The 16931-nt window shown below is 45.7% G+C and overlaps 1 protein-coding gene across 1 annotated transcript in view; it reads right to left on the reverse strand.

Moving 5' to 3' along the window:
• LOC106580962 (protein phosphatase 1L) overlaps window positions 1-16852 on the reverse strand; it is a 40661-nt gene extending 23809 nt beyond the window's left edge. The window contains exon 1 of the mRNA XM_014162560.2: window positions 16454-16852. Within this exon, the coding sequence (XP_014018035.1) occupies window positions 16454-16852 (399 nt within the window). The remainder of the gene's footprint in view (window positions 1-16453) is intronic.
• Window positions 16853-16931: the final 79 nt, after the last annotated feature.

Genomic DNA, 16931 nt, shown 5'->3' on the forward strand with positions numbered 1-16931 from the left:
TTTTGGAAGATTTGGCAAGGTGCGAGGACGGTGTTGACACACACGTACAAACGTCAAAGCAACCCCTTCGATTGGCTGTTCTTTCCCCCCTTGCCAGCTGTGTGTAATTCCATGTCCTTTCGGCACAATTAAGCTCTATGACATGCAAAAGCCCGCCTCCCAGGGGCACAGGTGGTTGGCTCTTTTAAATGCCAATAAACAGTATTTAATAGCCAAGGTGACCGTCGCCACCTTGAAAATCATGACATTCAGGGGAGTCAACTTCTCTAAAAACAGACACACACATCCATTCTTCATAAGAGATGGGAATTCTGACAGGAATGCACACGCACCCTTACTCATAAAGATAGGAAAATGTTCATTGAGAAGTGATTCACAATCAGTGAAAGGAAGCAGCCATCTGTCAGTATGACCCCATCCACACACACACACACACACACACACACACCCCTTCAGAATGATCAGTGTATGTCCCTGTGGAGGACAGAGGAGGCCATTACAGAAGGTGAGGCACATTAAAGAAACTAGACAACTGAAGGAAATTGTCTTTGTAGACTGATTATATTAGGATTAAGACTTGAAACAAGACTCACTCAAGAGTGCTGAAATACATTCACACTGCACCATGTCTGCCATGCTTTCCAGTGTGTGTGAGCGTGAGTTAAAGCTTGTAATGTACAGAGGTGTGCTGACATCCAGACATTACAGCAAGGATGTAAACAAGATTCACACCCCCATCTTTCAAAGTCACACACACACACACCAAAATGCCAAGCGTGGCACCTGTTTTATAGAATGCCTGTCGTTAGGCATTGCAGGCCTGTAATTTCTGAGATCTATATGGTGTTGGGTACTGCAGTGTGTGTGTGTGTGTGTGTGTGTGTGTGTGTGTGTGTGTGTGTGTGTGTGTGTGTGTGTGTGTGCGCGCGCGAGAGACACACTGTGGTTAAGGGATCGGGTAAAACCAGCCATTACACTCATATGGGCGCTCACCACCTCAATGCTATGGCTCTGGGGGTAGTAATTAGAATATTCCTATTGACATTAAATCAACACTGGCCATAAAAACACTTTAGTTGTGCACTCCGCTGAGGAGAGGAGGTAGGGAGAGAGGGAGGGAGGGAACAACCTCATGAAAGAGAGATGGGGCGGAAGAGAGAGCGAGCAAGACATGGGGGGGGGATAGAGAGAATCAGAGCCTGAGACAATGAGAGAATGTGAGCTGGATGCTTATATACACTGGGTTATGTAGGAAATAGATTTAATTTAAGAACAGATGTAAAATAATGTTATGACTACTTCCTTTTAGAACACAGATGGGTTCATCACCCAACAACACACCCTTGGGCTAAGAACAACACTGTACAATATCACCCAACAGTGCAGTGCACTACTAGGCTTACCATACCAGTAATCTTGATACCATCCTGCCATTACCCCTCACAGCCATTGTACTCCTGGTATAAAAAAAACCTGCTCCTCCTCACAAACAAACACACACTTGCAATCATGCAGGTAAGCATAGCTCCATGAAAAACCTGCTTACTCAATAAACCCCCAGCTTCTGTCCCTGCCTGCACCCTAAAGACAATACCTGGCCTATAAAACAGAGGTTTGCAACAGAGAGAGGCTTGAGAAAAAGGAGAGAGGTTTGTGACAGAGAGGATTGAGAAAGAGGTTTGTGACAGAGAGGATTGAGAAAGAGAGGTTTGCGAAAGAGGATAGATGGATGAGATTCTCAAAGTATACCGTAGATGTCTCCTCTCCACAGGCCTGCCCTCCATTATAAATTCACTTGTCCTCTCGCCCCTTACCTGACCCCCAATCTATTTTTATACACACACACTTCTGTGGCAGGTGTGTGCGCGCGCCCGTGTGTGTGGAAAAGCGAGAATGCTGACATTTACTTCCCTCTACTCTCCATTTGGCTCTCTGCACTCCATATTTAAGAAGTAGGAGAAGGAAAATCATTGACGTTCCCTGAAACACATTTGGTGGATGCCTCCATGGAATGGCAAAGGGGTGAGTCAGACAGTATCTCCTTATCTGTTCCCATGCCCTAAGCCAGGTAGGACCTGTATGTGCTGTGGGTTACTGGGTAGTAGTAACCCAACCCTGGGCCACAGTAAAGCCCACTGACCTCCCTCACACTGGTGAATGTGTGATGACATAGCCCACAAATGATGTACCGGATGAAAGTGAAACATATCAACATGATTGGGATTCCTTTTCCTGGAGCACACAGAGCCATAAGGAGAATAAAGGAAGGAAAATGTCAGCAAACAGTGACAGTCTCTCTCTCACACACACACACACACCAGTGGAATTTGAGAGTGGTTCATCATCTCATTGGTATTCCTGCGATCAGTGGCCTGTGTTCTCTGGCACACACTGATATGATGCAAGATGCCTGAATATTCATATTCCAGGCTGGCTGGCTGGCTGGCTGCGCACGCGACAAACATGTTCCTACTTCCTGCTAGACAGCGGAATGAGTCCTGAGAGGAGCCCCAGTGAGATGATTCAACAGTAGCAGGGGAGACAGGGTCAGGTCCAGAGGAAACCCCAATCAACTGGGAGATGACTGGCTGATAAACTACCTGTTCACCCACTGATTCACTGTCTCTCTCACACACAGAGAAAAATAATTGTCCAAAGGGCTGTCAGTTATAAATAGCCCTCTCAAGCCACTGATAAATCATTTCATGTTTGATTAATCTGGCCTGATCTCCTGTTTGATTAATCAACCTTCTTTATGGTCTGTCTGACAGCCTGAGATGCTTCGCTGAGGCGGCTAAAAACTGACCTTGCACTTCATCAGTAGCCTACCCTTACATGCTCCGTCTCAGATGCTGGATAAACCAATCAGCAGAAGCTAATCAGTAACAGCATTGAATGTCTGATTCAATTCTGTCTGAAAGAACAAACACGAACAAACAAAATTATGGGCAGACAAATACACACCATCGACAAGACAACAGGATTTGTTGGCCATAAACGAGCATAGACACTCACACACATCATGAACTACATTTAGACATAATACCAGTCAAAAGTTCGGACACCTAATCAATCAAGGGTTTCTTTATTTTTACTATTTTCTACGTTGTAGAATAATAGTGAAAACATCAAAACTATGAAATAACATACGGAATCATGTAGTAAACAAAAAAAGTGTGTTAAATCAGATACAAAATACATTTTATATTTCAGATTCTTCAAAGTAGCCACCCTTGACAGCTATGCACACTCTTGGAATTCTCTCAACCAGCTTCACCTGGAATACTTTTCCAACAGTATTGAAGGAGATCCCACATATGCTGAGCACTTGTTGGCTGCTTTTCCTTCACTCTGCGGTCCAACTCATCCCAAACCATCTGAATTGGGTTGAGGTCAGTTGATTGTGGAGCCCTGGTCATCTGATGCAGCACTCCATCACTCTCCTTCTTGGTCAAATAGCCCTTATACAGCCTGGAGGTGTGTTGGGTCATTGTCTCATTGAAAAACAAATGATAGTCCCACTAAGCGCAAACCAGCTGGGATGGCGTATCAGTGCAGAATGCTGCAGTAGCCATGCTGGTTAAGTGCGCCTTGAATTCTAAATAAATCACCGACAGTGTCACCAGCAAAGCACCCCCACACCACCTCCTCCAGGCTTCACGGTGGGAACAACACATGCGGAGATCATCCGTTCACCTACTATGCGTCTCACAAAGACACGGCGGTTGGAACCAAAAATCTCAAATTTGGACTCAGACCAAAAGGACAGATTTTCACCGGTCTAATGTCCATTGCTCGTGTTTCTGGGCCCAACCAAGTCTCTTATTATTGGTGTCCTTTAGTAGTGGTTTCTTTGTAGCAATTCGACCATGAAGACCTGATTGACTCAGTCTCCTCTGAACAGTTGATGTTGAGATGTGTCTGTTACTTGAACTCTGAAGCATTTATTTGGGCTGCAATTTCTGAGGCTGGTAACTCTAATGAACTTATCCTCTGCAGCAGAGGTAACTCTGGGTTTTCCTTTCCTGTGGCAGTCCTCATGAGAGCCAGTTTCATCATAGCGCTTGATGGTTTTTGCAACTGCACTTGAAGAAACATACAAAGTTCTTGAAATTTTCCGGATTGACTGACCTTTGTGTGTTAAAGTAAAGATTGACTGTCGTTTCTCTTTGCTTATTTGAGCGGTTCTTGCCATAATATGGACTTGGTCTTTTACCAAATAGGGCCATCTTCTGTATACCACCGCTACCTTATCACAACACAACTGATTGGCGCAAACACATTAAAGAAGAAAAGACATTTCACATCTTAATAAGGCACAACTGTTAATTGAAATGCATTCCAGGTGACTACCTGGTTGAGAGAATTCCAAGTGTGCAAAGCTGTCAAGGCAAAGAGTGACTACTTTGAAGAATCTCAAATATATTTGTATTTGTTTAACACTTTGATTACTACATGATTCCATGTCTGTTTTTTTCATAGTTTTGACATCTTCACTATTATTCTACAATGTAGAAAATAGTAAAAAGAAAAGAAATCCTGGAATGAGTAGGTGTGTCCAAACTTTTGACTGGTACTGTATCTTGTGTGTGTGTGTGAGAGAGAGTCACAAAACATCAACCAAGCCTTATTCACCTCAGTTGTTCCACATCGTAGACTGGCTGGAGCTCCTGAGCTCTGGTGTGTGTCTGTCTAATGGGGGACCACATATCTTAGTTTCTACTCTGAGAGTCACTGCATCCAGGCTGGGGAAGGGTTTACCTGCAGTAGGGGTGGCAGGGGACGGGTTAAGCCCTCTCCCAGAGGAGCTAAGGGCCCCCGCTGCTCTGAACTCATCATCTCCCTTCTACCACTACGCTTTTCTTGCCTCATCACACAGCAAACGCCCGTACCGCACACACATGCTCATTGACACAGCTCTCAGACACACACAGAATCCAACGCAATCACCCAGATGCACACAGACAATCCCACAGCTCTTTTGATCAGAAATATCAATTTGCACATTTCTCCACTTCACTGCATGTCCACACTGCGACATCACACCACCTCACTCTTCCTCTCGGTCTGTTTGTCTCTCTCCATCTCGTTCCCTCTCCAGCCCCTGATAAAAAGGATAATATGCATCACTAATAATGCAGGCCTGTTTCTCTCTCTTGCTCTCCTTTGAGAAGCCAACTGGAGGACACCTGAAAGAGAAAGTGAGCCCCCAAAATCACAACAGAGGGATATTAGAAGAGTGATTTGGACTGTAAAAAATGTTTATGGAAAGGATTAAAGATTTAACCATGAAATCATTCCCTCAGTTGTCAGCCTGTGGAGGCTGCTTAGGGGAGGATGGCTCATAATGGCTGGAACGACACAAATGGAATGGAAACCATGTGTTTGATGGTGTTGATACCTTTCCACCAATTTCGCTCCACACATTACCACGTACCTGTCCTCCCCAAATAAGGTGCCACCAACCTCCTGTGTTGTCAGCTGTGTAGTTTGAGAGAAGAAAGCCGAGTTTACACCTGCCATCAGGCTAATGAAAGCAGGGCCTGTACCAGGAGGGAGAGAGGAGAAAAGGAAGGAGTTGTTTGCCTTCTGAGTCAAACACACTGCTTCACTGTTCCTGAGTCTTTACTCCTCCGCTACTCTTCCTGTCGGATGTGGAAGCAGTCCCAGAGATCTGAGTAGGATGAAGTGGTCCCTAGACGCTGGTCTAAAGTCAGTGTTGTTCCGCCAACCGTCCATTCATAGGCTCTCATCTCCAATCAGCTGGCCCGCACCAGACACCAGCACCACATCCTGATGGTATCTTAGATCACATTCAACACTGTATTTGGGTACAGCTAAGACTGGTTATTAGAGAACAGGTAGGACTTGTCACACATTAGGGTTTGAAAAATCCAGGAACTTTCAGTAAATTCTCTTGTTTTCCAGAAATCCTGGATTTCCTGCTTATTCACTCCTGATTCCGGGTATCTTCCAACCAGAAATTCTGGAAAACCTGGGAATTCATTGAAAGTTCCCAGAATTTTGCAACCCTAGTCACATAAAAGCAAATGAACACACACTTTTCCATATATATGCTGCATGTTGAACAGGCACCCCCAAAATAAGGGCACATATGAGAGAGAGAGAGAGAGAGAGAGAAAGAGGGGTACTATTAAAGAGAAAGTGAGGGAGAAAGAGAGTAAGCATCATCCTGTAGTGCAGATGGGTCTCACACTGAGACAAGCCTGGTTTCCGTGGTGATTCGTTTTCCTGGGATGCACATTATGAGTAAATTGATGGCTTTTCATTTCAATAATACCTTACCCCACCCACCCTAAAAACAAAGTCACGTCTTCCCTCAAAATAACCTTTCTTCCGCCTCTCTTTGTACCAATATTACTAGTCCGTCTTCCTCGCAACGTCTTCACCCCCCCATTCCTCCCCCTCTCTGGAGACGGATGCAGCATTTATCACATTAATTAGAAACTGGCTCCTCTCACCGAGCGCTGACAGAAGACAACAAGTACTTCATCAGAGACGTACAGTTCTGCTGCTGCTACTCCTATACGACACAATGTTAACCTGTTCCCTCTCATCAGCCCACTGTGGCAAAGACTGTTAACCCCTGACCTGTCCCGCTTACAATCAGACTGGGTCCTTCTGATATTGATCACTGCACTGTATTCCCTATTCATCAATAAGCAGGAAAAACACATTGATCATGGCAGCAGCCCAGGTGAGCGTCACGCTACACAGAGCTCAACCATTAGCTGATAAACATTCAGATGCAAGGCCCCATGAAAATCAATATTCATCCACAGGCCTCCAGCCGCTGCGCCTGTTAGGGGACTGTACTACTATATGCTTAATTTTAGAGTTATTCTGGTTGTTCTACAAAACGGTGGGCTATATTTTTTGATTTTTAATACATTGTAAGGCTGCATGGTGCGACTAATGATGACTTCAAAAAAGTTCTGCTTTGTTTTTGGGCAGGCTGTACACACGTCATCAATCTCTCATTCACAATTTGAGAAACACTTGATAATGCTTCGAGTTTCCCGGCGGCATCCCCTTTGTGGTCATAATGCACCCTAAAAAACCCATGCCTTTTGAAACCCTTCTCCCTAAATGCTGATCAGAACATTTCGTTTAACATGTTGATAAACTATTAGGCTATTTCTTCACATAATAAGCACAGAAATGGGCACACGGCAGTATGCTTTAAGCGCGAATGTTCCATTCGTGGAAAAACACCATTCTCAAAAAGTGACCACAAATTCGATTGTGTGCAATGCTTATTATAAAAAAGGTGCATTTCTATGGTGAAAATTCTCTCTCCAAACTCACACGCTGCATACAGTATTGTATGCCAGTTAGGCTCCACACCCGCAGTAAAGCAGATTAATGTACTTCAATTTACAAAGTTATTTGGCCACTTTAGTTGTGACACAAAGGCTTATGGGCTAGGTTACGAGGTGTGCGACTATGATTCCAAAAAGTCACACAAAAAAAGGCTTGTTTCTTGCCTTAAGCTGGGCATCACCCATAAGACTATTCTTGATTTAATCTTGTCATTATATATATATTAAATAATGTGTGAAATTTGTTTGGGATTTAGAATGGACCATTATCATGCACCTCTCGAAACAGGAAAATCACCTCATCTCTGCACTTAAATAGCGAATGGAGGACGCTTTTCCTGTGGTCCATTTTCATGCCAGCCAGTTAGGCTATACTACTGTTGTAAAGATAAGCAATGTGCTTAATATGTGCTTAATATTGAGGAAAGTTGAGATATAAATATAGTAGGCCTAGCCTATAGAAAGCTGATGGGATCCTCTTTTTAAGAGGCCATCACTCTGTTGTTTTCTCATCGCAATTACATAGCCTATAGAAATGTTACGCAACATGAGCTCATGAAGTGTTTGATTAGATTTTCAAATACATTTGCATTGATTTCAGAGTGATTAGAGGGACAATAGAGTGCTGAGTACCAGGCAGTTAGCATGTTTGGTAAGATACTAATGATCATCAGCAGCATCAGAGCTTGGAGAAGCCTAATTACCGTGAATAAATGGTCACGTGGAATTTGACTGCCTTCATGACATGACCACTGGTGTGGCGGTAATACGGTCACCAACAGCCCTAACCGTAGGTGTGAATGATGTATGGCCATGAGAGACAGAATGAGTGAATGTGTCTGTATGAAAGTGCCAGTGAAAAAGGATCAACATCATATAGAAAGTGAATGTGGGTGTTTGTGATGCATGGGCAAGAGAGAGGCCACAACACATGTATAAGAACAGTGTGTGTGTGTGTGTGTGTGTGTGTGTGTGTGTGTGTGTGTGTGTGTGTGTGTCCGCATTGGATATAGTCAGGAAAGAGAACACAGCCAAACGCCAACAGTGCAGCCCAGTGTCCTCCACAGATCAATCCAACAGAGACTGCATTTTGGCTCAAATCCATACCATAAGTCTTATTCAGAAGCCTCCAAGCGGTAGCCTTAACAAAGCCTGAGGTAGGCACAATCCAAATATTACTGAGCAGCACTAACCTACAAAATCACATCAACATTCCAATCAAACGGCCATTTTATTTACTATTAAATATTAGTGAAACTGCCCAGGCGGCGGGCGGCCCAGGCGGCGGGGCGCGGCCCAGGCGGCGGCCCAGGCGGCGGGGCGGCGGCCCAGGCGGCGTTGCCAGTAGAGATGAGTCAGGACTTCCAGGCTAGCTTCACTGAGGCATGGACGCACAGCAATTACAGCCACCAGCAGAGTCCTGGCATTGCCACCACACACACGCTCATCTGTACATGCACACCAGCAGATGTGGAAACGCTCATCCGCAGACATAATACAGCAAGTGAAGAAGGAAACGAGTTATCGGTGAAGATAATATACACCAACTGAAAATCCATGCATAAATGTGTGCGTTTCTGTGATGTGATGCCCATTCGCAAGCGTGTTTTCAGGAGAAGATAAGGGCAGCAGACAGGCAGAATCTGTGTGTGTAAACAGACTCCCCCTCAGGGTTGTAGGCAGCAGACTCTTTAATATTGCAGAGCAGTGATAAATAAATTAGACAGACTGCAGGGAGATAAGGTGACTCTGCAGATGGAGTTTCTCTGTCTCTCTTCTCTCCTTTCACTACAGGGGTTAGAAAACAAACACTTCAGCCCCAGTATGCAGATGTGCCTTGACACAAAAAGCGAAAAGAAAACGAATTAGCAAACAAACATGAATTTCCTCTCCTCCCCCGTGGAGAGCAGAACAGAACATGGATGTAGATGTGAAACGCTAAGCCTCAGATGAACAGCTGCAGTGCCATTTACACACACCTGTCGGCCAGGCAGCCAATCAGTGAGGAGAGACCAATTGGAGTGGGACGATGTGGATATAAAAAAGGTCCGATTTATTGTCCCAGAAGTTGCAACTTCTAAGCAGAACGAGGCAAATAACAGGCCGCTGGGTGTCAGAGTACAGGAGGAGACCTGTGTCCTTCACCCTGTTTACTTCCTGTCACACTGCACAGGCAGGCAGGAGGCTCAGCTTGCACTTACCCTGGCATTGCTCTCATAGAGACACTCAAGGTGAACGAAAGTTAGATTTTTGGAGGGAGGGAGACGTGGAACAGAAGATAGTGTGGGGTATGGCGAAGGAGAGTAAGAGCAAAAAGTCAAAATAGACAGGAACAAGAAGGAGAGAATATAAAGACAAAGAAAAGAAAGAGCAGGAGAGAGAGAATGCCATGTTCATATTGTCTCAGACTAGAGAGACGAGCAGTCGTCCATCTGTCTGACAGTTGAAATGACTCATGATCAAAGTGAAAAGCATCAGTACCACTTCTCTCACACACCTCTCTCACTAAAAGACAAACACACAGAAAATGTTTCGCTGCCACGCCTCACTAGATGTTGTGAGTCCCCCCCCCCCCATGTAGCCTAGTCCGTGTCCCTGGGCTGCTAAGCCTTTATGGAGGTAGGAATGTTCCCCTTCACACTCAAGCAGGAGATCAAAGACTAGACTAGCACCTGACAGGCTGCATGTTCCACTGACACTCGCTCTTTACATCTGCTTTGATGCTGCTAATGCAGCTTTCTGCATGCTACACACAGCACATAAATACACCCTGCAGACAGGATACACCTGCAGCCATGCATCTTCTCATCCAGATATATGAACATAGACAGAGCTCAGTCTCTTCCTCTCTACCCACTCACCCCTTTTTTTAATCTTACATAATCTTCCTTCCTCTCTCACTTCTTTCCTCTCTTCCATCTCTACCCTCCACTAAAAACGGTTTAAAGCTGAATTCCCTCCACTCCCTTATCCCCTACATCTTCATTTCTCTTCTACTCATCCCCTTCTCCTGTGAAAGGTGGGAGGCTGCTAAGAGCAGCCATAAACTTATAGCCACTTTCCAATCAATCACATTTTGTCCTCCATTATCCCTTCTCCACATTCCTGTCCATCCTTCACCCGCTCCCTTGCCCCTCCTGTGGATGGTGTACGCCTGCTAAGAGCAGCTCTAAAACCTTGCTGACAGCTCTGCCGCTGGCTAAACTCATACAGCTGAGCCACAGGGCAATGCACAGCCTCCTATAACCACCGGCCTTCCCTGTAGGAGAGATGTAGAGAACTGAGGAAGAGCAGAGCCAACAGTGAGATGGAGAGATAGTCAGAAAGATGAAGAGAGAGAGAGAGAGAGAGAGAGACAGACAGAGACCGGTGGAGGAAGGCGCTATAGGAGGATGGGTTCATTGTAATGGCTGGAATTTAATAAATGGAACAGAGTCAAACATGTGGTTTCCATATGTTTGATACTGTTCCACTGATTCCATCCCAGCCATTACAATGAGCCCATCCTCCTATAGCACCTTCCACCAGCCTCCACTGAGAGACAGATATAGACGGGGGGGGCTTCTAAACATATTTTCCAACCTCTCTGGGATTAGTGTAGTTCTAATCTGCCCTGCAGTCTTCTCTCCTCCCTTCAGCCATGGGTTTAGAGAGACAGTCACAAGTCAGGAGGAAAGCAGATTTCCCTGGGCCTTTAGCCGTTACCATTAGCCCCCGTCACTATACGCCATCCCCTACTTCACTAATCAATTTAGTAGCTCGGCCCTGAACCCCAGCCCATCACTCATAATCCATCACCCTCAGCTCCACACTCCACCTAGTTTTCCGGTCTCCACATAGGAAATATCCAGGGAAATTCCAAGAAAAAAAAGTATATTACCTTATTATATAATGAGTTCCTCTCTGGCAGATGCTCATATGAGGTGACCTACAGTGAGTAAAATAGCCTATGGGAGACTCAGAAGTATGTATGAGGATCCAAGCCAACTCAGCCAAGCCATAACTTCATCATGGTTATTCTCTAAACTCCTAGTCTGGTCTAACTAAGAGGGAGTTTCAACTCAGGCCTCAGTGCACTAGTGGTCACATACACCACAAACTCTCTCTCTCACACACACACACACACACACACACACATACACACACGATGAATGAAAAAGCCTCAGTACGGGTCATAAATCTCAGAGGGCCGTATTCAGAAGTGCATGGCAGAGTGCCAACAGGTCTACCAGTATGGGCCACACCCCTTCCTTAACCCTAAAATGAATACAACAACTCCTCCCACTAGGAGTTTACGCACTCATATGACAGATAAGAAAAGAACATTGAGCATTCATGTGTTTGAGAAGCCCGGCGTCTGTGCTAAGGAGAGTTCAGGTCCATGCTGTAGTAGATAGGAACCATCTGCTCACGTCAGCAACACATGTGTTCTGCATTCCTCCTGTCTGACCAGCCAACACACATGCCCTGCAGACAGTCTCCTGTGTTATAGCTCACACACAAACCATAGCGTACAGAGTGAATTACACACACAGCCCCCCAAAAAGAACACACCTGCCCCATCAGTGCCAGCCCTCTGTTCACCAGCTCACCCAAAGAGGAGTCAAATAGAAGTGACAGCTGGGACGTAGACCAGTGAGCATTGCATCTCACACACAGCAGTTCTTCCCCGGTGTCAACATTCCTCTGCCTGCTCTCCCCACTGCCAAAACAGCACCAATCATAGAGACATCCATTTCCACTGCCTAAAACACACACACCTTTTTCTGTTTGTAAAGGCAGCTGACGTCAGTCCACTCAGTAGGAGCCAAGACTAGAGTCACCATTACCCCTAGAGACATGGTCATTTAGCCCTGTTCATTCATTCATAACCGATTCACACAGAGAGAAAGAACAGGGTAAACAGAGCACAACACCTCCCCTTTCCTTCCAAAACCCCACAGGGAGACGAGGACAAATAGATGTGGGGGTTCCAGCCCACCATTCAAAGAGGTAAAAAGCAGAGACGTGGCAACACAGAATATACCCCCTGGCCTCTATAGAACCTCGTCAGAGGCCATGGGGAGGACTACAGGAGTGTGTGTGTGTATTCTACATCTCCCTCCTCAGCCCATTCAGCCAGCCTCATGCACAGCACCACAGAGAGACAACAGCCAGCATAAGAGATGCTGTGGTCTCAACTTTTAGAAATCTGGAGAACCTTACTTGAACCCCTAACCACACGCAGTAGGCCAGCTCCTCTAGGCCAGGAAGGGGGGGGTACGGCAGTGGAGTGGCGTATTTTTAGATAGTGGACTTTTAGCAGAAGAAGCGCCTGGCTGGCAGAGGGAGTGTTGAATTATTGAACGCTCGGAGGGACGTCATGTTGGGAGCTCTGCTGGGGCCTTATTGGGGGCTCCTCGTGCACCACACACACAAACCAATCGAAGCTAGAGAATTTCAAGACTAGAGGGGGTAGGGGACAAGCACTTGTTTAATGGAAAAGAATGTTGGTGGGAAAAACAGAACATTACACTCAATGTGAGTTTACTACTGCAAGAAATACAATTACTCGTGGCGGAAAATACTTAAGATGGCAACCGGGGGAATTGTGACACTTGGATTCTGTGTAAGTGTTTCACTCGTCGGGTTCCGCTCCTCAAACATTGCGTGAGAGTCTTCTGGGGCCAGTTGCACCATTCTGGTCTTCACTCTACACCTGATCTAGGCTTGAAGACCAACCTTTTTCACGCCCAGCTGGTGCAGAATGACTAAAAAAGGTCAGAAAACTGTAGAAAAGCTCCCAGCCCATCTCTTCCCGGGCGTTTTTCCTACACAACGTTACCTTTCCTAGGTCACTGGTCTTTCCACATCAAGGCAGGGCTGAAAAATGTTGAGCATCTGCTTTTACCAAAAGCAATAAAAGTGGGTCTGGGAATCTGCCTCCAGAATGAAGTGATGCAGAGTGGAACAACCATGAGAGGAGCACTGGTTTCTTTTTGGTCTGCCAGTATTGGTGTATTTGTTGTTTTATTATTATTCTCATCGATTCCATTATTTTATGGCTCCTGGAGGAATACATGTATTTTTTACTTCGGAGGCCTGATGCTTGCGGGGGACATTTGGCAGAAAATTACATCGTCTGGAACAGGTGTGTGAAGCCTAGATATCATGAAATTCCACTGCTTAACATGCCATCGCTGCTGATTGTTTACTTCCTCTAATGTCCTCTGGAAATCCATTACTTTAGAGTTGCATTTTACACACAAAAACATGAGGGAACACACACACGTGTACACACACACACACTAAGCAATCCTCTAGAATGCCAACACTGCAATTAGTCATGCCGCTTCTTTCATCTCCAGTGTGAGTGGGCTCAAGAGGGACCCAGGCTGCTGAATATCTAAACCAGACTACAAACCACACACACACACCTGGAGCCTGACAGATATGCAAACGCCGCCGCAGACAAAGCTGTCCAGAATCATACATTTCCATACAGTAAGATGCAGACGAACACATTCCCGCAGACCAGCCAACTGAGCCCACCAACACTCCATAACAGCTGAAGAGGGTTCATTCCCATGGAGAGGGAACCGTGAGCCTGATGCAGAGAGACACACTGGAGCCATTCTGCACCAGGGCTACAGCATAGATGAAATGAGGAAAAATGGCAGTATGGAGATGGGAATGAAAGGAGTTCAATTGAAAGCGCCTCAGAGTGCTCCAGTAATCAGACTGCAGTTACACTGAGCTGTAATCACACTGACAACCTGAGTGGATGAAAGAGAGATGAGGGAGAGAGGAGGACGAAAGCAGGTCAGCTATAATATTCAAGGGTTCAGAAAACTGCAGGCAAGGGGCTTCCCTCTGCAAGACTCTCTCACGCACGCACTCGACTCACACACCACGTCTCTTTTTCTCTTGCACACACTCTGTCCCACCCCAGGATTAAAATGCAGATGGTGCCCTTTCCACTAACAGAGGGCCTTTATTGTTAGTGTGAAGGGAAGGTGAACTCCGCTGAGGGCCAAGGTAAGCAAGAAAGGGAACAAGTGAGTAAAAAAAAGAGGAGCCCCACTAAAAAGGTCAGCCTTGTGTGCTTTCCTCTCATCCCTCTTAACACAATACTTCTCTCCATCTTCTCCTGTTCAGAAACTGCCTACGCACACGCACCACTCTCCTCTAAGCTGCACTTGAAGGCAGCAAAGCGAGGGGGGAGGGAGAAGAAACATCAGCACAAAAGGAAAAAGATGACTTCATTATCTGAACTCCCTTTCTCCATTAAGCCATTCAGAGAAAAGATAACATGCTAGGAGAGTTAAGAGGGGAGTTCAAAATGTCACTTGTATTCTATTGTGGACATTATTGTGTGGAGCTAGTAGTAGGTGTATTCTTCAGCCAGACTATCACCCACGTAGAGAGAGCATCTCTCCCTACAAAATATCAACAAGAGATGAACGTTAGTCCGGTTGTTTACATGGAGTCAGAACAAACAGCCTGGAATGGATATATTACTTACAAAGACACCATGAATCACTACATTCATTCTTAACACCTTACAAGGTATGCATTTAGTTTGTGTGTTTCCAGCTTGCTATTCTTCTCTGAGAGGCGATGTATCATTCTGGGGCTAAATCGATTCCTCCTCCAGCCCTTGGCTACACTGCATCGCACTGCTTACGCACCGCCCCTGGGACAGGAATACATAAAACAATCACATACTGTAGCAGAAGCGCCATTTGAAAAGCTGGTGTCTGAAATCAGTTTCACACTTCAATAAAGCGTGTAGGAATAAAAACACACCAATAACAAAAAGCCCCTCGCCTACATGAGCAAATCTGAAGTGAACACCCTCTCCCACACAGCTGAGGAAGGCTTTTATAGCCTATATTACCATCCTCTATAAGGAATCCTGGGAAGGAGAAATTAAGGAGCAAACTCAAATATGCTGCAGGGAAAACCAGACAAATGACCAGTTTTGGTCAAAGGGAGGCAGTGAGCTGCAGCACTAGAACCCACAGTTCTACCCTGAAAAAGAATGGCCATCTCCATCGCTGTCTATTTCTAGAATATTAACTTACAGCCTGGATCAAGCTAGATATTCAACTTCTGTATTAGACATACTAGATCAGGCCTGAACAGTAGAGCTCCTTATAAAAACACTGGCAGCCCGTAGACTGGGTCTGGGAGAGAGGCAGTGTGAGGGGGGGCATTGAGTCTCTTCACGTAGCTCCATGGTGTCAGTCAATACTGGGCTGTCAGGCCCGTGTGGCCACAGCTGCAGCCCACGGAGACAAGGTCGCTGTTCAGGCAGGCCTGGCCATCATGACCAATCAGTGTTGTTACCCTGACAACTATGGAAATAACCTCCGGCCACACCCCAACATCACATTAACAAAACACACGCATTCTCTTCTGGTCAGGTTGAGGAGTAACAAGACCAGAATCCCACTTTCTCTCTCGTGCAGGGAGTATGATCATTACACTGACTGACTGCATATCCACCCAACCTCTCTCTCACACAGCGCCAGACGGATGGACGCTTTGCCCCTCTACAGAGACATCTGCTTGATGAGAGTAGGAAGTGTATTTCTGTCAGACAAGCTGTTCGATCTGTGCCACTGAATGCTTGTCATGGAGTGAAAAACCTACAGCTGCCAGGGCTTTGTCTGTGACCAGTGAATGACCAGAACATGGAGAGTGTGACAGGTGCATGGGCATCGGGTGACTTACCGTATTCAGACCAGAATATGACCAATATCAGAAAGCATCTCTCACTGGGGTTGGAAATGATCAGCTCGCATGTCACATCCATCTTCAATCAACCTACACATTTGAATGAGTTTAATCCTATTATCCCCCAAGCCTGCTATAATCGGTTTAGAGACTTTATCTGCAGCATACCACACAATCGTGTTATGTCTATAAGTCTTTTAAACTTGTAAGACCATGAATGACTATTTTTGGCACAACTTCACAAAGTCAAATACTAAAGTGCCTTCCGCATGTCCCTGTGGAGAGGGATTAATATGTTTTGCTGCATAGCAAGTGCATGTGCACGTGTTGACCAACCCAAAAAAGTATGGTCTGTCAACAAATGAATGATAACAGACCATTTATCTTACCTCTCCCCCATGGCCATCGAAAATCCCAAATATAGACGGGTGACTCCTGTTCACGATGTCAGTGAGGACCTCGAAGCGGTCTTCCATGTGATCTCTCCGGCCTTGGATGGAGTACACCGCCACATTGTTACTCTTGAACTCCCAGGTTTTGGAGAACTCTGCGTCCAGAACATCGAGACCCCCGAATTTGTCATTCTGCATAATCTCCGCCACTTTCCCCTTGACCATTTTGACAGCATCCCGGCTGGACTTGACGATGGTTTTCACCTCGTCAGTGTGGAAGAAGTAACTCCACAGAGCCAGGCTTATGCATAGGAGGAACAAGGTCTCTGGTCTGAGCAGAAAATAACGCATGATCCGACCCAAAAGAGACAACAGTGTCATCGTATCCTCTATCATTTATACAAACAACAAATCACGGCAGGTTGTTTTTGTTTATCCGCAACTTTCAGTCCATTATTACCGATGCGAGAATAAA

This window comes from Salmo salar, chromosome ssa20 (assembly GCF_905237065.1).
Source record: "Salmo salar chromosome ssa20, Ssal_v3.1, whole genome shotgun sequence".
Taxonomy (NCBI): domain Eukaryota; kingdom Metazoa; phylum Chordata; class Actinopteri; order Salmoniformes; family Salmonidae; genus Salmo; species Salmo salar.